Source organism: Electrophorus electricus, chromosome 19 (genome assembly GCF_041902795.1).
Source record: "Electrophorus electricus isolate QZ-2024a chromosome 19, ASM4190279v1, whole genome shotgun sequence".
Taxonomy (NCBI): Eukaryota; Metazoa; Chordata; class Actinopteri; order Gymnotiformes; family Gymnotidae; genus Electrophorus; species Electrophorus electricus.
This window is the reverse complement of record NC_137515.1, coordinates 13,736,082-13,760,000: the sequence shown is the minus strand read 5'-3', so window position 1 is coordinate 13,760,000 and position 23,919 is coordinate 13,736,082. Positions and strand designations below refer to the sequence as shown.

The 23,919-nt window shown below is 41.9% G+C and overlaps 3 protein-coding genes across 5 annotated transcripts; 1 reads left to right on the top strand and 2 right to left on the bottom strand.

The window, feature by feature from the left end:
• The first annotated feature begins 1,885 nt into the window (after positions 1-1,885).
• On the top strand, positions 1,886-5,003 carry LOC113581165 (uncharacterized). The gene is made up of 4 exons (XM_081702541.1): positions 1,886-1,919; positions 2,660-2,738; positions 3,438-3,661; positions 4,480-5,003. The coding sequence occupies exons 2-4, from the start codon at positions 2,664-2,666 to the stop codon at positions 4,667-4,669; spliced, it is 489 nt and encodes a 162-aa protein (XP_081558667.1). The 5' UTR covers positions 1,886-1,919; positions 2,660-2,663; the 3' UTR covers positions 4,670-5,003.
• Positions 5,004-8,961: 3,958 nt separating this feature from the next.
• Positions 8,962-18,645, bottom strand: dact3a (dishevelled-binding antagonist of beta-catenin 3a). 3 transcript variants are annotated; one of them, XM_027016127.3, is made up of 5 exons: positions 18,469-18,645; positions 18,104-18,311; positions 13,031-13,136; positions 12,431-12,541; positions 8,962-11,037 (listed from the first exon to the last, which is right to left on the bottom strand). In XM_027016127.3, the coding sequence occupies exons 2-5, from the start codon at positions 18,257-18,259 to the stop codon at positions 9,656-9,658; spliced, it is 1,755 nt and encodes a 584-aa protein (XP_026871928.2). In that variant the 5' UTR covers positions 18,260-18,311; positions 18,469-18,645; the 3' UTR covers positions 8,962-9,655. The 3 variants fall into 3 exon arrangements, with proteins under 3 accessions (XP_026871928.2, XP_026871926.2, XP_081558950.1); XM_027016125.3 differs by having other exon boundaries at positions 18,104-18,644; XM_081702824.1 differs by lacking the exon at positions 18,104-18,311 and having other exon boundaries at positions 18,469-18,643.
• Positions 18,646-19,691: 1,046 nt separating this feature from the next.
• Positions 19,692-22,187, bottom strand: hint1 (histidine triad nucleotide binding protein 1). Its single transcript, XM_027016150.3, has 3 exons — positions 21,937-22,187; positions 20,732-20,836; positions 19,692-20,011 (listed from the first exon to the last, which is right to left on the bottom strand). Exons 1-3 carry the CDS (start codon positions 22,045-22,047, stop codon positions 19,847-19,849), a joined length of 381 nt encoding a protein of 126 aa, XP_026871951.1. The 5' UTR covers positions 22,048-22,187; the 3' UTR covers positions 19,692-19,846.
• Positions 22,188-23,919: the final 1,732 nt, after the last annotated feature.

The following is a 23,919-nucleotide window of genomic DNA, read 5'->3' as shown; positions in this document are numbered from 1 at the left end:
GTGTCTATTTTAAAGATATCTCCTGCGAACCATTTATTGATATTACAAAGGTCTCATGTTACACCACTTTGGTTTCTGGATAGGAATGATATGGGGTTTTTTTTTTTTTTGGCAATGCACACTTGTTAATTAAAGTCAGTCTGTCACATTTTATTACTGCTTTCCAAAATTAGTTGGATCAGTATGGTCCTATGTAAACCCTCAAGAATGACCAGCATTAACCAGAGTCTCTTTAGACTCCAGGGAACTGAGAAAATAAATGAGCAGCTCCTGATGGCAGTGAATTCATTAGTTTCACTTAGTTTTACAAGGTGGAAAATTAAAGAATGTAGCAAAGTGTTAGCTTGCTGCAAGATCTACAAACACTGCTGTCGAATGCGAGGGAAAGGATGTTTGGTAAGTCTTCTATTTTAGGGGAATCGTGGATTATTTTTTAAACTGAAAGATAAATTCATGACGCCAGTGGAATGTCTGAGGAAAAGGCAAACTGCCCTACCTGCCCAACTGACCGGAAAAGGACACTTAAATTCTAATAAGAGTGTTCTGGTGCCCTCTTGTGGTGAAGCATGGAGTATTTTTCAAAGCATGAAGTTCCATGATTGTAGTATTTTTCACTGTAAGAGGTTTGACCTTTGACCACTTTTTGCCTGTCTTGTTCTATTGAGTTATGTGGACACTACGAGGCTAATTTTGTATTAGTTCACATAATTTGGAATGTCCGATTGTTCTGAACCCACATCTCCCTCTGACTATTCCTGTCTCATTCCTGACTCTCTCTGACTATTCCTGTCTCATTCCTGACTCTCTCTGAATACTCCTGTCTCATTCCTGACTCTCTCTCTCTGAATATTCCTGTCTTATTTTTATCTCAGTGGTGAAAGCAGGGGGAGGTTGAACAGCACATAGTCAGGTGATGATGGATATTTATGAAAATTTCTAAACCATAAAGGTGACTAATGATGGTCCACTTCCTGTCACTGGAACAGCAGCTTCATCTAGTTAAACCACCTGATTTACAGCTAAACATAATGAAAAGTGAACTCCTGAATTGAGCCAATTCTTGAAAGTTCGAAAATGTGTGCTTGTGCATCCTTTAATGTCTAGAGAGGAAAAGTCAGAAAGCATCATAGGTGGAGCTCCTCTGAAGAATTCATCTTAGAGAACCGAGAAATAAAGAGACCAGACATACTATAAAGCAACATTTATGAGGATAAACCAGTTAGCACTGCTAACAGCTAATCTACAGTATATGTGTGTGTGTATGGGGGGGGGGGTTGCATTAGACAGGAATATCTGTGTGATAAGAGTAAGGCAGGTTGTCTTAATGAAAATATTTATGTAGTGCACTAAAGTGTGTGTATGTATATGTGTGTGTGAAGAGTAGCGTGTTTGTACATGCACTGGGGAGTAGTCAAGGAAATATCACTTGGAACTCTTTAATGACCTGAGACAGTAATCTTATAGGATCATCGGAGAGAGAGAGAGAGAGAGAGAGAGAGAGAGAGAGAGAGAGAGAGAGAGAGAAAAAGAAGAAGAATAACAGCAACAAGAAGGCTAATAAGCAGAGAAATATCGTAAGTGAGAGTGGAAGTGCCAGTGTGCTTTCACCTGAGGGCAGTGTGTGGTACTCGGGAGCATAGTGCCATAGTGCCTACAGAACAAAGCGGAGGAACAGCAGCGAGCTTGATCTGCAGTGTCTCAGCTACACAGACTCTGGGCTCTGAGACTTACCAAGCACAGGTAGGTCCAGAGACACTAACCCACACTGTAGCAGTAATAGAAAAGGACATTGTTGAGGAATGCTACTGGTGAGGATAGACTCCATGGGGAATTGGATTGATGATGTTTTTTTGTTTGTTTGTTGTTGTTTTTTTTTTATAGAGACAGGCACTGGTACGGAATGACATAATTGGGAAATGGTACAGTGACATTTTTGGTGAATTGCTTTGTTAAGAAATAACGTTGTTGGGGCGGATGTTGCTGGACAATTCTATTGTGGTTGTGGTTGGTGAGAGGGCTGTATCTGTTCAGTGCTGTGGAGATTATTGAAAATCCTGCTGCGTCATAATGGAGGAACTCCTCCCCTCAGGGGGCTACAAGCCTGTTATCTGTGGCTTACTGTGCCTCTGCACACACACGCACACACACACACACACACATGCATATGGTGGTATTAGTAGGGCAAGACATTTATGTCATTTATGTTTCAGACACAGCATATGTGTGGCATATGACATGTATCCAGTATTTAATAAGTACAGACAGCGGATTATCCCAGAAGTGCTTAGGAGTCAATCATGTACTGACTTTTATCAGTCCATTTAATAGATTAGAATAGACCAGTTACTTTCCTGAAAGCTCACAGAGAAAATGAGAAATATGTTTTGAAAATAAAATGCTGAAAGTAATGTTTATTATTTCTGTAATAACAGCTTCTAAATAAAATGATGAAGCCCACAGGATTTGACTATCGCAAAATGTCCACAAAGTCCTGACTCTTTGGGCTTGCTGGAGAAAATAATTAATCAGTAATATGATTTGGGAATGAATGCCAACTACTGCTTGAATAATGCCCTTTATATAAGAGAATGATTTTTAAAATCCTGGGTGTCTTAATAATTCTCTCTCTCTCGGTCTCTTTCACTTTCTGTGTGTGTAGTGCGATGGCATCTAGTCAACAGGACTCCTCCACAGAGGAGCTTCATCTGCACAGAAGAGAAGAGTGCACGCCATACCAGGTAGACTGATTCACAAGGAAAATGAGTCCTTGCAATGAAAAACCATACATGTCCATTTACTGTTTTTCTGCAAAATAAAAACAATAATATAAAGCATTATTGCAAGTTTTATTTTTAAAATGCAGACATGAATGGTAAGTCTCAATAAAGCATATTTAGCATTTTAATATTTAGCATTTTAATGTAATTTTAATTTAAGTTGCACAAAGTCAAAAGCTAAAATAACTGATTACACAAAAAGGGGAAATGGCTGATATTTAGTTTTATATTTAGTTTTAATACCTGGTAGGTGAAAATGTGAAAAAAGGAGAAAGCAACAGAGAACACAAGAAGAGCAGATGGCCAAAGATGTCTACATATTCAAAACAGAATAAGCAGATTCTCCCTGTAATTCTAATGGGAAATCATAGAAGCCTCCTAGGACAGTAGGATTTTAATTAGTGATACTTCTGCAACGGTATTCGATGTAATTTAATAACCAGCTCCAACCTCAGTCTCTTCCAGTCTGAGCCGCTGCTGAGCCGTAGGTTTGTAGAAATCTATTCAAAGCTATGATTTTTGATATGTGTGCAACTTTTTAAAAAGTATATACTTTACCCTCAATACTCATAGTGTTCAAATGTTGGAATATGGAGCCTAACCCATAGTGGCGTTACGGTTCCAATCCTTCTGAATGTCACTGTCCTCCTTCCCTCCCAGATCTTCCCTGACTCGTCTGAAGGCCCGGAGTTGATGTCCCTGATGCACCAGAGGAGACGCCTGCCTTCCATAGTGGTGGACCCCACACAGGTGGAGCAGGGCAGAGGAGAGCTGCCCTGGCCTCTACAGAGACGGTCCTCCAGGGAGGAGGAAGAGGACGATTCCCTGTCCCAAGTCAGCATCTTAAGCCAAGGGGAGAAGATGGAGGGAGGTGGAGAGAAGCGGTCAGTGCAGTGCAGTGATTGCCACAGTGTGTTGCCAACAGACAGTGGAGCTGAAATCATGGAATTGAACAGTATTCCAAAGTTATGGAATACTAGCACATAGTATAATTACAAGATGGAGGCATTGTTTATGTATGTTAATAATCCATTATCAATACTAACCTTGGGAAAATGTAAAAGCAACTCGGTCAAGAGTGGGAAAAAAAAAGAAGCAATATTGCAGTCATGATTACTTAGTGAGATAAGTGTACATAGAATACGGGTCTATGAGGTCTGTGGGAGAACACACAGTGCTCCCTATGCAGCATGCTGAAGGATTCTGCCTACACACTGATGTTGGATCTTCTGGAGTAGGAACAGATGCTTTACTTTGCAGAAACTGTGTAAATGAGAGGGATTCTGCAAGCCTGTGTTCTGCAAAGTTGCACATTGAAGCACTGCTCAAATTATTCTAATTCTATATCCTCCAACGATAATAACCTAATACATTAAATTCCAATGTAACTAAAAAAGCATGCCTGATAAATACATGATACATGATAAAGATATCCTGTAGAAATCTAAGATATGCAGATCAGTATGCTTTAAGGAAATGGATGTTAGGCATGACCTTCTATTCCCTGACAAATTAGTCATCTGCAAGAGCTTCAAGTCTTCTCAAAGTATTATATAAACACAGCAATAAAATTCATGCCAATCTTTCACATTTTCATCAAACAGCAGCAAAAGAAAATGCTTGATGAACCTTTTTCCATAGTTCTGATTATGTTAGATTATTAGGATATTGCACCAATTCATACCATCTCTGTTGGTTTCAGAGGAGCTCCTATCAAACACTCCACCGCCACTGTGCCACCTGGACTGGTTGACCACTCTCGTCTGACCCCTCCCCCCTCCCCCACCCCTCCAGAGGTGGCACCGCCCTGTTTTAGGGGCTCAGATTCTACAGAGCAGCTCGCTTCTGTAGTTCACACTTCTATACTTTACAGACATCTTAATAAACTTTAAGGTGTCAATAAAGACAAAATGCTTTATATGCTTTTTTTTTTTAATGAAGAAAAAGTATTCACATATATGGAGTGAGGCATTGAAGGACAAAATGGAATAGGAGTATTAAGTAGAGAAGCCTTCCTGTTCTGGACAGGGAACTACATATATAAAATGGCTTCTGCAATCGATTTCCTCAGACAAATCTCTCTGTGTGTTTATGTCTGATAAAAGCCTAGTCCATACAGATACTCACCCACAGTTACTGTGTCTATATTTCAAATGCAGGTGAAAATGAAAACGTGCATTTCTGTGAACTGTAAAAATTAAATGTTGTTATACTCCTAACAATCTATTAAGTGCCTTTTTATTCATCACAAATTCATTGTGATGTTATTATACATTTCTTTATATATGGCAGTTATAGTCTGTACTATGTAGTAGTCTACATGCCACATGGACTCTGCTGAGGCTTCTGATTCTTTGCACTATGCTGAGGTTACACACTGATGTCCTTTCTTCATGTTGCTTGGAGAAAATGCAGTAATGGTTTTAAGCATTTTAGTTTATGAATCAAAAGATTATCCCTTTTTTCAAACTTTTTATAATACCAGATGTTAGAAAGAACGGGTTAGCTATATCTCCTGGTACTTTCTTAATATATTATTGTACTTCTGTAATCAGTAACAACGTCTAAATAGTCATGAACATTTCGGTAGTCATGCTAGCTGACTTGGCTTCACATAATTTACATTTACTAACATTTACATTTTTGGCATTTAGCACAGTCTCTATACAAGTGGTTGCGTTCTTCTTGTTACATGTTTTCTAAAGGCTGACTGCACTCACTGGTTGTCATTTAAGTGGCCCGTGAAGAAGGCTATAGCAGGTACTGAATGTTTCATATAAAAAAGAAGTCCTTAATCCCACAAGATAATACCTGCCACACCTGTGCACTAGAGTCATATTAGCTAATCATTCGTGTACTCCATCAGCATTCTTTCCCAGTGTGTAATATAATTACACCAGTTACAGTAAAATGTACTGACAGTTGATTGCTTCCTTCTTTTAATGTCCATGAAACCCTGAAAAAGATGCAACAGAAAAAAAAAAAAAATTCCCTTACTAATCCAGTCACATGAGGGCGCAAGAAAATCAGTTTTGCATAATCCTGTTTAAACTCAAGTAGTTGCTTCTTACAACGCTGTACACAGAAAAACAATTTGAGTAACTGTACTTTTTATTCCCTTTTGTGTTATGGATTGGGATCTCAGATCAACTTTGTTGATAAAATTGCAGAAAAGATAGATAAACAGCTGGGCAGAACCATATGTTAGACTAAAGAGAGAGCTCGAGCTCTAGTCTTCTTCACACAAGACCTTACTGAGTGGTAGATGTAAAGTCCACAGTAACCGAGAGCAAGTAACAAGACAAGGTGAATCTGAATCTGCATATATTAAGTACTTCAATAGTATGTAAAAAAAATAAAAATAATAATGTAAAATGCACTGGCATAGGATTTAGATTCATACTGAGCAGGACTGAGTACCTATAATATTTCCTGAACACAGCTGTCAGACAAGTTTAAGGTAGGACACTCTCTGTCAATCAAAGCAGGACACCTCTCTTCCTCCAGCATCCAGTTTTAGATATAGTGGACCGGAGGAGGGGCTTGCACTGCTAGTGAGCCTAGACTGGCAGGACATGGAGCAGCTGTCTGAAAATGCAACTTATTCCAAAGATCCTGCTCTCTCTCTCTCTCTCTCTCTCTCTCTCTCTCGCTCTCTCTCTCTCTCTCTCTCTCTCTCGCTCTCGCTCTCGCTCTCTCTCTCTCTCTCTCTCTCTCTCTCTCGCTCTCTCTCTCTCTCTCTCTCGCTCTCTCTCTCTCTCTCTCTCTCTCTCTCTCTCTCTCTCTCTCTCTCTTTCTGCACCCTCACTTCCCTTCAGTGCTCTGTCTGGCAGAGCTCCCAGACTCTGGTATGCATACAGACCCAACCATCTTTGAGTACACATAACAGTCCTGGTCTGTAAAAGGCTTTAAATCAAGATGAACAAAGTGAGACTTGTGTAAGTATGTGCATTTATACATGCAACAGAGACTACAGGACAAGATTAGGAGTTGCGCAGAAAAAAGTAGGAGGAACAGGCAGGTGAAGCACAGGGAGTCTACCTCAAGAAATCTGGTTAATCTCACCAAAGTGGAGATCCATAAAATATGAGAGAGAGCAGTTTGCTAGTATTCACCTGAGACACCCATGTTTTAGACCACTTCATAAGAGCTTTGAAATGATGTGAAAACCTAAAATTGATCAAATTTGAGCTACAAGGTTTCTGTTACACACCAGGAGAGCTATTTAAAACAAACCTGATAATATTACAAATTTTTTTGCTCGGTCTCTCTCATCTTTGTGCAATCACAGGAGAGCCCAACCCCCCTTTCCTCCTTTTAATATAAGCCAGATGTGGAGCCGGGATTGTCTTGCTAACCCCCCCCCCCACCACCCTTTGGCTCTTTTAATTTCTTGTTTCTGTCTTCGTTTTCCTCCCTCTCTGCCCCTCCCCCTTTTACAGGAAATTCTCCAGGTTCTTGGCCTTGAAGGGAGCCTCTTTAACCAGGACCAGATGGGGAGAGAGGGAGGGAGGGAGGGAGAGAGAGAGAGAGAGAGAGAGAGAGAGAGAGAGAGAGAGAAAGTGTGAGAGAGGGGGGGACTTTTACAAAGAGCAGTTACAAAGCTTCTTTCTTCACAGAGTTTAATGAGGTTGGAGCTAAAGTCAGCGTTGGATGGGTAAAGCCGCTCTGCTCATCTGCTGTGGCACTGTCCGGCTGTGGTCACTAAGCCACTCTCACACATTCTGCTCTTCTGTTGCTGTTATTCAGCCACTGTGTCCCAGACTCCCAGCATTCTGCTACAAGCCCCTCCATCACTCCTAGTGTGGCAAAACATCTCAATCTCATCACAGCAGTTCCATGAAGCTGTCATTTGTGGATAGCTCAGGGCGAGCATTCTTGCCAACATTAAGAAAATTTCCCGCTTGGCCCGTGCAGGAATTTAGCAATGCCGACAGATCCTATCATGCTAGCCTCTGCGTCCATAAATGGGCATCACTTCTTTGAGAATGGCTTACTCTTTTTCTCCCGCATTCTGCACTGGGCCAGACCATTTAAGAAATGCAGCCTTGACAAGATAATAGCACCCCTGACCATTGATTTCTAACCACCATGATCGATGCTCGGAAACAAATTTTGAAAGTTTTTTAATATCACACTGATATTGGCACAACTTATTGAGTAGCATGAACAGTGAAGTTAGTACTCACTGTAGGTACTCACTGATATTTGTATGCCTACTTTCATTTATTTCACTGGAATTCATTCATTTTGTATAGTCATATGCAATTAGAGGCACAGGCATGGCCACGGTCAGGTATAATATGCACAATGTAAAAGGACTGCAGATGGCCAGCTGAGGCCTACAGGCTGTGCCCTGTGATCTAGCCTGTTGTATGCTGGAACTGAACCTCTAGACTTGTAACTTTTAGTTGCTGAGAACATATATCTGACAATATGAAGTGCAACCATCTGAAGTCTACTGATACATCAAGTGAGACTCAGTGCCCATCCAGCCTGCACTGAGTGGGTATTGCTCCAAATTCACCACAGCAGTGTTAAACTAAGAGCCATCTGCTTACTGCCAAGGATGAAGCCACAAAGTGGTGTTGGTGTGACAATGTCAAATGAAACCAGTATGCAGATCATTTATGCGACCGCTCCCTGGACGAACAACACTTCATAAATCGGTTTTGAAGGAAAGTTCATAAAAGAGAAGCGAGATTAGTTACGGTCCATCTGGGGTTTATTATCTTGTTAGGTTTCTACTTAGGGCTAAGTAAGTGTTTATGTGGAGGTGTTTTCTTCTGGAGGCTGGACTTCCACCGGTGGTAAGCCAGATAGGGCCTCAGCTCCAGGGACGCAGCATCTGAGCCCAGCCCCTTTCCCCTCTGCCTGTAGCCTCTGTTCCGCCGCCAAACCCAGTACCCTTCGGTTGCGCCCTATAACCCATGCCAAGCTCCAGTCCTCTGCTGACCCTGCAACCCATGCCCCGCCCCCTGTACCCCACCCCAGTCCTTCCCACATGGGCTTCTCTGTGCTGTGTGTGGGCTTCTCTGTGCTCTGTGCTGTGCCCAGGCTGTGCACATATAAAGCTGCAGCACCAATGAACCTCTTGGTACACATGACAGAACACCCAAGGTGCTGTACCGCTCAACAGCCCAGTAAAAAATTTTTTAAATAAATAAAAGTATCTCCACCCAGGTCAAGTTCAGCTTAAAACAATGTTACAGAATATTGCAGACAAAAATTACATTAACAGCATTCATAAGATTTCTTCCGCTGCAGTTTAATGAGCAAGCCTAGTCTATGAAATGTTGTTCTGGACGGTACAAGCATAATGACATGCTGAGGAATGGCCTGTTGGTCTTCGTGTGTTCTGCATGTATTATGTTTGGACGGAATCCCTTTCCTAGTATCTGTTGGGGCAGGGCAGATTCTCTCCTTTCTCTAGATCCCTGCTCCATCCTTGTCTCGTCCTCAGTGCGGAGACGCGTCAGAAAGTCATTCCTGTCTCACGCAACTGTTGCGTGGGTTGCTGTGACTGACATGAAGCCGTAATTATGTTCTATAGCTGGAAATTGTTTGTGACTTGTATGCAGAAGTGCTGCTTTTACACATTCATACACAAACCATCGTCTGTCTCTTAAACCACAAACATCCTAATGACATGGTCCAAGGTTTTTATTTACAGAGTACAATCATATATACAAGCACCTTTACCACATACACAGATATGTACAGGGGTTAGGCTCAGATTCACCATGATCTGAGGCCAACAGCTGGAGCTCAAATCCTTTTGCTTTCGGTTAGGCTGCTACCACAGCACACTCAAAACCTCTACTGCGTCCCTCAAAAAAAACATGAATATGGAAGGATCTCCCTAGGTAGCTTTCTGTTCAGACGGTGGTCATGACTTTAAGCGATCCGGTCCGAAAGCGCAAGATCTTCTTCTTGAGAGCGTGAGAGGCTTTGATCTTGACTAAGGCTTTGGACTGCAGTGGGGCTCCAGGCGGAGCCAGCTGGGGCGCAAGCTGCTGGGGCCAGACCAGCCCGCCGCTCTCATCGGAGTCGCTGGTCATGGAGCTGGAGCCTGGGGACTCGCCCTCGCTCAGGCTGGACTCCCAGTCCCCAGAGACAACATGCTTGTAGCCGCCATCCTGCCGACACGGCGAGGTGTGCGGCATGCATTCGGAGTGGAGGTGAGGTTGGTGAAGCTGATGCGGATGGTGGAGGTGATGTGGAACTTGGTTGTAGACGTAGGGAGAAGGGGCAGGGCGGGACCTGCGGGAGCGTCTGATGGCCTGCTCAGGTGGAGGCTCTGCCTCGTCCTGGCTCAGCTCCAGTGTGGAACGCCAGCGGCGGTGGCCCAAGCTGCCCTGGGCACGTCGGCCCCTGGGCTGGCCGACACGTCCTGTGTCCCTCTCTACCGTGCTGTATTTGCGCTCTGGCACGCCCCTCTGGCTCAGCAGGCTGTTCTCCGACTGCGAGCGGCAGGCCTTGCGGCCAGGTTTCTTGGCTGCTGCCCGCTCCTCGGTGAAACGGCACTTCTTGGGTGTGGCGCGCGGCTTGGCTGCCACCCGCTCTGGGGAGTAGGCAGGGCGGCCAGCCTTCGGAGCAGCGGGAGTGCGGTTCATCCTGGCTCTGGCTGGTGCTCGGCACGGTTGCGCAGGAATGTATTGGGCATTGACCAGCTGCTCATCTGAGGAGGGTGATCGCAGCAGAGAGTACTGCTGTGGCGAGTCCGCCTCGCTGCTGCTGTGCTGTGGCGGGCCACACGGGAAGTCCGGTGAGGTGGAGTACACCCCGGCTAGCGTGGGCCTGGGATAGCGCATGGCCAGCTGTTCCTCAGGGGACATGCCTCCGAGCCTCTCCTCCTCCAGGCTGTACGAGGCCCACACTGGCCTCTCGGTGCCGGGAGACGCCCCGCTGTGTTCGGCGGCAAAAGGAGGTGCCTTGCGGCACAGGCTGCTCTGCCTCGCCACGCCCCTAGCTTCGGGTCCCAGGCTAGGGCGAGGCTTGCACTGCCTTGAGGTCAGCAAGCGGCGCTGGATCAGGCCCATGATGTAGGTCTCTACGCGCTGAACCTGCCCGTGGGCGTCAACTGCGGGTGGGCCATCCTCCCCAGCTTCATAACCTGCTGGCCACAACCACACCTCTCCCTCCACTACTTTCTCTGTGGCACCTGTCAGGGGTGTCTGAGGTGATGAGAGAGACCTGGGAACCAGACAGCGCCCCCCACCGTCCTGCAGCCCATCAAGACTGGTCACAAGCACGTCCCCTACAATCAAAACCAAAGTCACGTTCAGGCAAAAACAGAACACAATAAGGCAACCCACGGTAACTAACAAACAAGCATTAATCAGAGTTATAGCCAAGGCCAAAGAATTTGAGGAAAACAGAGGAAGATGGATGTGTTTTTTCCGACTATCATCACAACTGCAACTTTAGCTTTAGTATACAAGTACCTTTTTTTAAAAGTTAAAAATTTGGTGGGTATTCATGGACCTCTACATCATATATTTCTCCATCACTTAATCATGCTACCAAACAATTATCAACTTATCTTGTTCCTACAAAATCTGAGCTTTGACTCAGTGATGTGGATATAGATTTCTAACATGTTTCTGTGTATAGTTGTGCCTGTGTATCATTGCCTAAATATATATTTCACTCATTTTTTGACAGGTTTACATATAAAAAGCACCTGTGCTCTAAATACCAAAGACATGACCAAATACACAGGCCAAAACAGTGGAAGATCTGGACACCATTTCTCATTACTCAAAAAGCCTTTTTTTCTGTAGAAGCATTATGCAAATTGTGCTTTTGCATGTGTGCTCGAATGTGCATACAAATGATGGTTGGTATTTGTGCTTTTGATTACACAGTGAAAATAAATATGTAGGCAAGTTAATAAGCTACTGCATTCCCATTATTTACAATGCATTGAGTATTCATAAAACTGTTTAACTCATCGCCACTGACAAGCCTGCAGGCAAGCCACCAGTGCAAGAACCTAACTGTAGTCAGTCTGGAGTGTGCAACTGAGATCACCACCGAAACATGCACATGCTTTATGGCAGTGCATCCACATATCCTACAGCTTGTACTCAGGTTTGTTTTGTAGCTGCACCATTTGACAGTGGTGATAGTGGACAGTTGACTGTGCTCTCACTGGGAATGACTGTGGTCAGCTGTGTACATGTTTACAAGAGATCTGACAGCCTGACAGACGTGTTGCAGTGGGTGACACTAATTGGGGAAATAACTGCATTTCAAAAAGGCTTTAAAGAGTAAGCTAATAACATGAGTGCGTGTGTGCGCGCATGCGTGCATGTGTGTGTGTGTCGTTGTGCTATCACAGAGAGCCTTTCTCTACGTCCTGGCTCTGTATGCACACAGTGAGGTCTCAGTACACTGCACGTCTCATGACTGAACGGGAGCTCTGTGCTGTCTGCAGGACTTTCAGCTGATGCAATTAGAGGAAGCTGCAAGTTTAACCCCCTCAATGCAGTTGGGGGGGGGGGGGGGGGCACGCGCTGGCTTTGCAAAAAATGGGAGTCCAAAACAGGGGACAGCAAGCAGACTGCGTCAGTAAGAGGCTTTCAATGAGAGAAAGAGAGTGTAAGAGGAAGAGAGAGAGAGAGAGAGATATTGCTTGGGTTTCCCACCAGCAGTCTTGGGTCTCTCACTGGTACTGGGCAGTTGCATGGGAAACATGGTCCTGGGAGAGAGCTCTCCTGAGTCCAGAGGAGACTGACGCTCACTCTGCTCATGAAAACCTGAGGAAATGAATAAGAACATGCACACACAAACACACAAAAAATAAATAAATGCAATTAAACACACTCACTCATTTAAGCATGTAGTTTATATGACTGAGCAATGGGCTAGCTTGAACTGCTATGGTTGTGTAAAAAGCAAGCAATATGAAGCACAGCTTAACATTTTTTTTTTAAGGTTTCTGGACAATTTCTGGAGGATGACTCAAGGGTACTTTGCTGTTTTGAAGGTGCACAATGGCATATACATGAGGCACGGATAAAGTAAAAGCTAAAGAGCAACTAATCATACCTTCAGTTCAAAATATCACCAAGGCTAAAATAAGACAAGTAGGAAGTGCTCACTGTGACCCCAGGGTCAAGTTCAGTAAAGCAAGCAACCAAAAAACCTCTTCCCTTTAGTATCTTATTAGAATACTGAATTACAAAGAGCTATAGTTGTATACCCTTATAAAAGGCACAGGAACAGATTGGTAAGTTGAGCTATACCTGAGTTTGGTCCACTGTATCCTGCATCATTAGGGTGTTTCACACAGCTGCTCTCTGTATCAACCCTCAGTTCTCCCACCTGCTGCTGAAGGTCTGCCATTAATCCCTACACACACACACACACACACACACACACACACACACACCCTGCTCATTAATGTCCCTGTGTGACCCCATCTCTGCCAATGAGACTGGGTACATAAAATGCACTATATAGAGCTGCTGTGATTACAAAAGGCAAGTCCTAAAAACTAAATAGATCAAATGAAAACCAATTCTGATTTCAAAAACCTCCAGTAATTATGAGGAGCAAATACAATCGATTCAGCAAATAACAAAGAAGCATCCATATCTTTAATACTTTAATCACCATTACAGTTTATTCCAGTTCATTGTATGGGGTTGCAACCTACAGGCTGAGATGGACATGCTACAGCTAAAAAAATTAATATATTCAAAAGAGAAGGAGTGTGCTTTCTATAAATACACTGCTTTTCCATTGAAATCGGCATTCGGTCTGATCTTGCCTATTTAATTACTTTGACAGTCTTTATAATGTGTGTGTGTGTGTGTCTGTGTCTCTTTGGCTTTGTATGTAGAGACTTCAGCGAGGTTATTGACCTCCTGAGTGCATTTCTTGCTCCCTGAGTGTGTGAACAGGCTGTGTAGGATTCCCGGATTAGTTAGAAAGAGGGTGAATCAGTGTGGCATCCCATCACTGCGTTCAGTCATACACCATGAGAACGCAGCATGGACGTCTGGGAAGGAAAGGACAGAATGTTCCATTTATGAATGGATGTCCCTGCCTACCCCCCCAAACAACTCTGTCACCTGACTTAAGGAAAGCACAGAGGTTTGGTTGTTGGTTTGTTGCTTTATTCAATATGCTAGCACAGCAATGTCAGAAGGGTGAAACAATGAAACATGATGGGAAATGTTGGCAATGTTTTAAATGTTGAAATTTAAATTTTTAATAATTTAAATATTAGAATCCAATTTGCCTACACACACACACACACACAAACAAATACACAGACAGTGTTATAAGCATGTCTCCCAGTTACAGCTGAACACACAACCACACACTGTATTTACACTGCTTAAGTGCGAAATGGCGTGTAGGAGTAAGAAGGTGGCATGTGGCCCAAAGAAACAAAGGGAAATTTCACTGCACTGCAGTGTTAAAATGTTCCAAGACGTTTGTAAACTGTTCAAGTTAAACAATTTGATGATAGAAGGTGTGTTTTTCTACCTACAAAGATGCTCTGCAGGAGGACATTTTTGTTTTGTAGCTATTGGTCACTTTCCTTTGCTTCATTTGGAAGAAATATTTAGACTTATAGAACAAATATTTAGACCAATAGAAAAGAAGATTAGCGTGCAATGGGCTTGTCTACAATGACGTTGGTCAGAGGGGAACTTAATAAGAGAGAATAACTGCGTCACAGCAAACATGAGACGGCGTGAACAGAATATCCATATGGTACTGTCCATCTCTAACAGTGAGTGGAGTTAGAGGAGATGAGGCTTACTGTTCACATCACCATGGAGAAAACCCTTAGCAAAAAATACTTTAAAAAGCAATACTTTGTTCAAAAATGAAGAGGTATACATGATGAACAGAATTACTGCATCAGATCAAATAATTGTCTTAGATCCACTACAGATCTCTTGTCTAATTACTATACTTGGGATAATGGTATCACATGCAGAGTGAAGCAGTCAGCTGCATTCCCAAACACTGATTACCAGATTGCTAGCAGCCCCTACTATCATAGCAATGCAAATTAGTTTCTAATGGACCAGCTAAAACGTTCTCTGAAAAGTGAGGCGTCAAATATGAAACTTATTTTTCCTGAAGTGTGCTTCGTTTCCGTGTCGCTGTAACAGCCATGAGATCTGCTGATGACCGTTTGTGTAAATGAACTAATGCAAGTGTTGGCTTAAACGCTGTGGTTTTCAGGGCTCCTGTAATGACTGCTGCTTCTCACATCACAACTTCAGCCAATCCACACTGTTCTGTGACTGCCACACTGCTTTAGTCAGCACACGCTGCTCTGCCAGAGATGATACTTTACTAAGACTCCCAGGGCACGGATGTCGGCAGTGGGGGCTCATGTTAATGCTAGCAGGATTTCTTCGTGACAACAACGGCAAATATCATATAGCTGTGGAACGGTGTGGATCTGAGGCAGCCAGGATGCCACTTGTGCTTGTGTGATACACACTTTCAATATAAATATGTTTTGATACATGTAGCAATGATAAGTCTATAAATGAATCATTTTCATGTTTTGTTTTTTTGTAGACAAATTTCAGATATAAGGCTGTAAATTTACAGCTAAAATTAGGCTATAACTACTTTGTTCGAAAAATCAATGCATATAGAAATAATTAGTGACAAAACATTCCCCACTGATTCGGAAGTAGGCAGAATGATGCCATAACACAACTGGTTGGGTTTTTGAAAGCTATTTAGAATTGTGGACCTTATAACTCTGAGGATCAATTCTACCCATGATTCTGCACCAAAGATGTAATTTTTTTTCACAAAGGTACACAGATCAACAGCAATAAAATGACTTATTATAGGCTTCATATTCAATCAGAAAGCTGTATGTAGGTGCTTTTGAGCGTTATGCTATATAAGTGTAGCCATCACCGTCAGACAATTCAGCCATTCACTGTCAAGACTTGGACCTGTTGGCAGGAAATGTATGACTATAAAATACAGTCTATGTAGCTAAATGGCTAAAGGATCCATGTAGAAATGTATTGCTGCAAAAAACAGCGCATGTATCTAAATGTACTGCAAATAAAAGTTAACACTATTTTAATATTCAAATGATATTCAACATGCTTTTATGGAAGTATGAATGGCTGAGGCACAACAGTGGTACAACTCAAACACTTGCAGATTATGCCTTGAGCAAATTCCATCAAAGGGTTTTGAAAACAGTTTTCGAATGTGGATTTGCCTGGGATATTCACACAGTCTCAGTTTCAAAAGCTACTCATTCCACACCAGGACGCAGACCCCACATGACGTCTTATCTTCACAGCACGGAGTGGTGTCTGAAGGTTCCCTGGAGTCTGTACCATGTCTGTAACCACAGCCACAGCCCTGCAACCCCCACAAACTAACACCCCCCAGCCCCAGACACAAACCACCCAAAGCCTGTTAGCTTAACCAAATGATGTAATCGCACTTTCTGATGATAGCAGCATGGAAGTCTCCAACTGAGCACAGAGAAAGACTGAAAAGAAGACAGACATTCACACACAAACAAGATTCCCCTGAACGGTGCAATTATCATCTCCCTGCTCCCTTGCTCTTAAGTTCCCTTAGTGGTAGAATGGCAGAGAAGCTGACAAGTACAGCACCATTTTCCTCTCCCAGGCCACAGACACCAGTCCCCAGAGCTCACCAAATAAGACGGCTTGGAGGAGAAGAGACTAAACAAATTATTGTAAGACTTCTAAAAGTAGCTTACTACACTGTAGCAGTGAGAAATACTATTTATTATTAATTGACATTAACTAGGAGCTGATCATTGCTAGACGCAGGGTCACAAGACCACTCATCTAACAAATGTTTCACAGAGACCGTTAAATGCAGAGTTTTGCACTAAGGTCTCTCTGATCCTCAAGGAGTCCAATGAACCATCTACAATTTAATTCCTCTTCCTAGAGCCAACAGTCAGAACACCCTAACGCTTCACTCCCAATTTACACACACAATCAGAGTCACACTCTCAAGCATCCCTCAGTCACCAGCCAACTGATAGAATAATGATAAAGCGTGCATATGCTGACACAGTTGGTTGAGGAGGTACTTTCCTATGCACAATGTATATGCATACAGGCAAACACACACACACACACACACATACGGAATGTGGACAGTATGACTGGTGCTTTCCCAGCTGTTACCTACCGTCAGATTGCTGTCAGCACTGTGATGCCAAGAATAAACTGGTCTAATGTATAAGTGCGTGTGCTGAGCAGTACTCCTACAGCATATCTATTCTGGCCTTGATAGCCCCTTAAACCCATCCCTCACACACACTCTACCATATGGCAGTTTGCTGTTACACAACCCCTCCCCTCCCCACCACACACACACACACACACACACACACACACACTTACTTACTTTTGTCCACCAGAGCCCATCACATTCTCAAGCAATAAGATTAAGCCACAGCATCTGCGTTTGTATCTTTGTATAAAAAGATAAATCACTCTCTAAATACCTTCACATTCCAGAAGGCAGAACATTGTGCAGATCTACAGGAAAATCAGCAGTCTTTAGCCCTGTGGTTCTATGTATTTATTGCCATTATTGTAACAATCTTTGGCCTTTTTATTTAATACAAGATTTTTATCACTATATTAGACCATTTGTAAGCAAAAACTGAGTGTAAACTCATCAGCATCAACAGTTAGAGTCACTCTCAAGTTACCAACTGCTGGTGTGCAGGTTTACTGTACATGCTGGTAACCCGCAGCATTGGGTCACCTGTGGGATGAGCGCTGCCAATAAAACTATATTTTAAAGCCAACAAAAGTTTGGACTCGGACCCACATGTCAAGATGCAGAAGCCAGCACTTATGTGAATCAGACCTTTTAAGTTCACTCATCGACCATCAACATCAAAGGCACCAGGGCGCATTTTAAAGTAATTATTCTGCATCACACTTGGATTTAACTCTTACTTTTAAGACCCAATTAAATAAATCAGCCTAATATTTCTCTTCACGTTCGATTCGCTGGTCCAGACTGTAGGGCCTATACAAGCAAAAGTATTAGCATAAGAGAAAAGGGAGGTTAATGCAAACATCGGGTTCCGCACTTCCAAATAACGTTTCTAAACTGTAGAAGGTGGACTAAGAAATAGCCCAAACACAGGCCACTGAGTAGTCTATACTAGTCAAGTAGGCGAAAACTATCTTTCTAGCCACCGACAGCATCTTTCAAGTTATTTTTCAACAGGCTGGATTAGTTTTCACTTTTTCAAGCAGGGTAATCAACATGTTACGTGAACCGTGCGCTAAAAATATTATTCTTACCTGTTGCCCTCCCAAACCCGAGATGTACTGCGTTCGATTTGGAGAATCGGCGAAAGCGTGCGGTGGCCGAAGCACACCCCAAGCCGCTCGGCCAGAGACGGTGTCTCCGAGGGTCAGGGCACTTCGAACCAGGCATTCATGCCGTTGTTTTAGCATCTCAAGTTCACAAAGCCCTGCCAAACTCGCTTCCAATCGCTCTTTATATCGACTGCGTTCCGTGGCAATCGGAAAATAGAAAGCGCGATGCATCGTTAGACCGTTTTATAAGGAACCAAAAAGAAATAAAAAGATCAGCAAATGTAATTTAATCCACATTAACTTTCCTCTGGTAATGTCTGCTTTTTTTATTCTAATCTAGTACTGACCGGCCTATAGGTTCACCATGTTCAAATTTTCATAGGATCCTTAGTTTCAGACTGGACAACGATTAGTCTCCTCTGACCAAGTCGACTCTACTCCATTCTCCATCTCTCCTCCGGGTAGGGTTGGATTTTTTTCAGCTGTCAAATGTTAATTAGCATGCTGCCTTTTCCCGTTTCAATTGGTTATAGACATTCCCGCAATATTAATATTCATGATTCCTTTCTCATTAAATTCTGAATCTTTTGGTTTGTCCATTGCGAGAACGACAGTAAAGAAAAAACGCTTTTGGGAGTAACTTCCTAAATTCAAGCACACGTCTGACTCTCCAAAACGTTTTAACAAATTCAGAGCAACATTCCCTTTGTCAGTCGGACATAAAATTCTATGTGGTCTCATTGCTTTAATGTTCAGTTGGTTTAATTTATTTTTTCTTATTCAGTAAGGCTATAATTTTATTAGACGTTTTTCGCTTAAATATGTGACGTTTTCGCATGTCCATAGAACAAACACACGCGCTAAACTTTTTTTTTTTTAAATTTCATAGTAATTGCTATATAACCTTCACTTATAAGATGACTCGTTTTGGTCAGAGCAATTAGTAACACTGTCATACCGAAACAATTTCGTGTATGATAGGCTTAGATTAGATTAATTGAAGATGATTGAAGATGAAGAGTCCAATGACTCTACAAATGGACAGTTAAGGTCTCAGAACTATTATTTTGTCACTCAATATCATCCATGTCTTAGAGCCCAAATGCCTCCCTATGCCACTGAACCCATGACTTGGTGTAGCTTGGAACTTAAGTTAATAGCCATTGGTTTGTATTCAGTGTTATTTGATTTACACAATCATAAAATATAGTTATTTAAATGCCTAGTGGTGTTTCTGTAGTTCATAATGTAAAAAAAACAAAAAAAAAAAACAACAGACAAATAAATATACAGTAGTGGTTGTTTAGTGTATATACTAGCGTGCTTTTCTTCTCTCCCACTTCTGCTTAGCTTACCACAGTAAGTTTATTGTACCCTGTCACATTGGTTGGCCTCATGAGTATAAGGTAATGCAAGAGTGTCCTCAAGTGGATGTCTGTCTGTACTGCAGGAGGAGTACAGGCATACTGCATAGCATGGAAAAGCTCAAACTACGTTAGAGATGTGAAGGAAAAAATCCATTACAAATTCAACACCCTATTTCTGTGCATATGAGTAAGAGACGCAAGGGTGACAGCTGATAAGTACATTTATTCCCTCCCCCCATTGAATCATTACATCTTAAACGACATTATAGAACCTACTGTGGATGTCTGCGTCAACACAATGCAGCTGTTGACTACTGATACAAATGATGCAACTTGAAGTGGATCAGGATCCCAGTAGTTAGCCTGGGGGCCAGCCCATCTGACGGCCGCCCAGAACATGAACGTGGAGGTGGTAAACCGTCTGACCCCCATCAGGACCCTCATTAATCAACAGTCGGTAGCCATTGGGTAATCCCACTTGCTGTGCACACTTACTGGCAACAATCATCAAATGCCCAAGAAGCTAGAGAGAGAAAGAGAGAGAGAGAAATAGCGGGTTAGAAAGCATTCTCAAACATAAACTATTGACCAAGCAGATATACACAAAAAAACTTCATAAACTTGTCTCTTGAGATATGCATGAAACAAATCATCTGAAGAAACAAAACATAACATTTTTTTTCTACTGTGGCAAACTGATGAACTGAACTGAAAATAGTGTTGTGTCCATTTGTGGAGCTACTCAATGTGCTCCTACAAAAAGCAGCATTTTCAAATATTAAGGAATAAGCAGAAGGTATGGCACATGAATGCAGCATACTTCTGAATTTAGTATTTTTCTGTAGTGAATAAGCACATCACAACCCCACAGCATGTCATGCCTAGTTATCCAGTCGAGCATGTAACTGTTACATTACTACATAACGAATTCCTTTTCTTGTTGGACCAAAGTTATTACAACACCCATTTGTCAATATTGTCAATTTATGCATGTGAATCACAAATTGTATTTCTGTCATTTCCTAACCATGCGTACAACATCAGAGAAATGGTTCAGATTTCTGTTTGTTTGTCTACGAGCTGTATAAATAGAGAGGAACTGGTTCCTTTTGGGTGAAATAAATTTATTACAATGACACCTGTCCTGTATCATGGAACCAATTTAGGTTACATTTTATTATGACAAGAGGAGGTCACAAATTATGCAACCAGTTGAAGTAGCTATGAAGTGTCCCATACTTACCTCTTTGTCACCGTCCTCAACTTTTGATATTTGTGTGATGGGTTTTTTTGGGACTACCAAAAAATGAGTAGGAGCCTGTGGAGCCACATCATGGAAGGCTATGCACTTTGAGAGAAAAGAATAATATAATCATTCCATGTAAATTCAATCATTCAACTGGTTCTTAACACAATTTTAAAAATGCATTGAATATATTGCATGGGAAAATGCATGGAATATATCGTGCGTTAGCTTCTTTCCTTTATACATTTTTCAAGAAAAAAAAATGCGCTAAAGGTTTGAATGATTAAAAACAACAAACGTACAAGTGCTGGTTTGGAAATAAAAAAATCAAAAAAAAAAAAATCAACAAAAACATCTGATTGTCTCGACAGGGAAAGGGAAAAACTGGCATCTTGGGCAAGAGACTCAGAACTCGCACTTTTACCATCAAGAATCACGTCAGAATGAGCCATAAATGCCAACGTTTATAATGAAGTAAATTAAGCCTTTAAAATAAATAACACGAAAATGGATACACGACGTTCATTAAGTTTCTGGTTTTAGGGAATTCACTTTATTAAGCTATTTTACCTAAGAAAAATATTCGTTTGGCAGCTAGCTTGCTAATATTTAAAGAGACTGTTCAAATTGTGCTGAGTCGGGTTCGAAGTTGGACTCTGTCCTCGCAGCGGTAAACGGCACTGCATGCTAACGTTAACGCCAGGTTAGCTAACCTACATCAACTAAAAAGGTACTTGAACACGTTTATCTTCTGCAGGCACTCAGATATTTAAGTATCCAGAGGATACGTCCATTTTCAGCAGTGCAATATCTTACAATTTTGCAATTGTTCAGAATGGAGCTCAAAGCAACGTTTCTGATTCAGTTCAAGCACTTGCTGAATAGGTTAGCTAGTACGATATTAAGTTACTGTTAACTAAGATAGACAACTTGTCATCTTGGGCGTGGTAGCTAGCGTTAGTTAGCTTCCTGACAGCACATGACAAACTAATGCACCATGTAGCGCCCCAACTCTTAGATAGCTAGCGTGAACCTAGATGCTAAAAATAAGCAATTTATCCTTTAAGAGTGCCAACTGGAATAGCACCAGCTAATTCAACGTTAATGCAGCAAATCTGAAGCGACAAATTTAGCTAGACCGCTAGGTTATCCTAGCTAGTTAACTGGCTAACAGGCACTATCTATATACACAGAATACACACCTGATCGTCTTCGTATATTATTTTAGCAGGAATCTCTTTCCTAATTATTTTACCGAAAATTGTATCTCCTCCAGGTTGTGCAGATTGCGCCTTGGCTACTTCGTCAGCCATTGCGCACAGTTAGCTAAGTAGCCAGCGAGCGATAAACTGCACATATAACGGTGGCAAATCTACGGCCGGATAACCCCAAACAGCGATCAGGTTTCAGAATCTACAAACGAAGCTCTTCAAACTTCGGAAGTATACGTTCGGTGCTTCCGTAGTTGTTGAACGTAACGTCCGGCAGACAAGAGAACCGGTGCTGGGTTTTGGCGTTACCTTCTATGGAAATAAACTCGCTAATAGAAACAATTCCTTTAAAAGCCCTTTAAAGAGATTTTTCCTTTACAAACGTTTCTTAAAAGTAGTAACTCACTTTTATCATGTTCTCAGTCAGTGTAATATATGTCGAGGCTTATAATAGAAATTTAAGTCTGCTGTATTTACCAAACATTCACATAAAGAAACTAAATTAGAGTTCCAAATGCTTGATTGACTTCTATTTAGTTAGTGATTTTAGCTGGTAAACAAATCATGACTTTAAGAATGTTAAAGAACACAATGACAAAGGTGTTCATACAGTATGGCAGATCTAAAATGTCAGTGAGTATGTGGCTCTAAAATTATGAATATGAAAGAAAAAGGTCTAAAAGTACGATGAAAGAAAATAACAATAATGAGCTGATAATAACAATTAAAGAGCTGATTGGACTGATAATAACAATAAAGGGGATTTAAAACATCAACGGGATCATCAATAATGACAGTAATTATACAGCAAAAGGGGCTTTCAGAAAACAAATCTGGGGTTGAGTCTGAATTTGAGCAATTATATGGCTGAAAGAGACTCCAAGAATATTGATCTGGGGTTTGTCAGAATGACTGAAAGGAGCTTTAAGAAAACTAATCTGGGGTCAGTTTTAATTACAACAATTATATGGCTGAAAGAGGCTTTAGTGAAAACTGATCATGATTAAGTTGTAATTATGGAGATTTTGAGGCTATAAGAATACTGATCTTGGGCCAGCAATAATAGTAATTATATAGTTATGGAAAGCTTCAAGAACACTGATTTGCATATTGACAGTGACATATTGACACTGATGGGTGGGGCTAAATGAATGCTGATCTACAGCCAGTTGAGAGTGATTATAAAAAGGCTATGGGGTATAATTTGAGAGGAGACCACAAACGTTGGGATAGGATGGTTTCTAATCCCACTTCCGAAACATCCACCTCTACAGCAAATGGCTCCTCAGGGTCAGGGTGCTTCAGCACAGGAGCATTAGTGAAGACTTTCTTTAGAGCAAGAAAAGCCTGGTCAGCTTGGCAGTTCCAGTACAGTACACAAAGTTTTCCTTTGAGTGCATAATGACATACCCTAACAAGGATGTACAGATGCACACTTCTTGCTCTTTACATTCAGGATGTTCTGTAGCAACCTTTGCAAAAAGCTTTCATTTGGCTTACACACTCAGAAGACAGCTTGGAGGAATAAATAAGTGTATCATTGATGTAAGCCACAACAAACTTTGTTATCATGTCCTGAAACACATAGTTAATAAAGAAGACTTGGAAAATGGAAGGGGTGTTGGCCAGACCACAAGACAAAACCTGTATCCAGGTAATAAATGTCATCTTCCACTTGTCACCCACCATAATACTCATTGGAGTGTAGGCACTTCGGAGATCCAGCTTGGTGAAGAATTGGGCCCCCTAAGTTGTTCTAAAGTATCTGGTACTAATGGCAGTGGAGGGCGTAATTAATGGTCACGTCGTTAAGCCTCCTGTTGTCTACGAATGGACATAAACCTCCATCTTTCTTAGATATAAAAAAAAGAATCATGTTCCAACGGGGGCCTTGGAAGGGCAGATATAACCTTTAGCTAGGGCCTCTGCTACATAGTACTCCAGGGCCTCGTTCTCAGTGATTGACACTGGGTA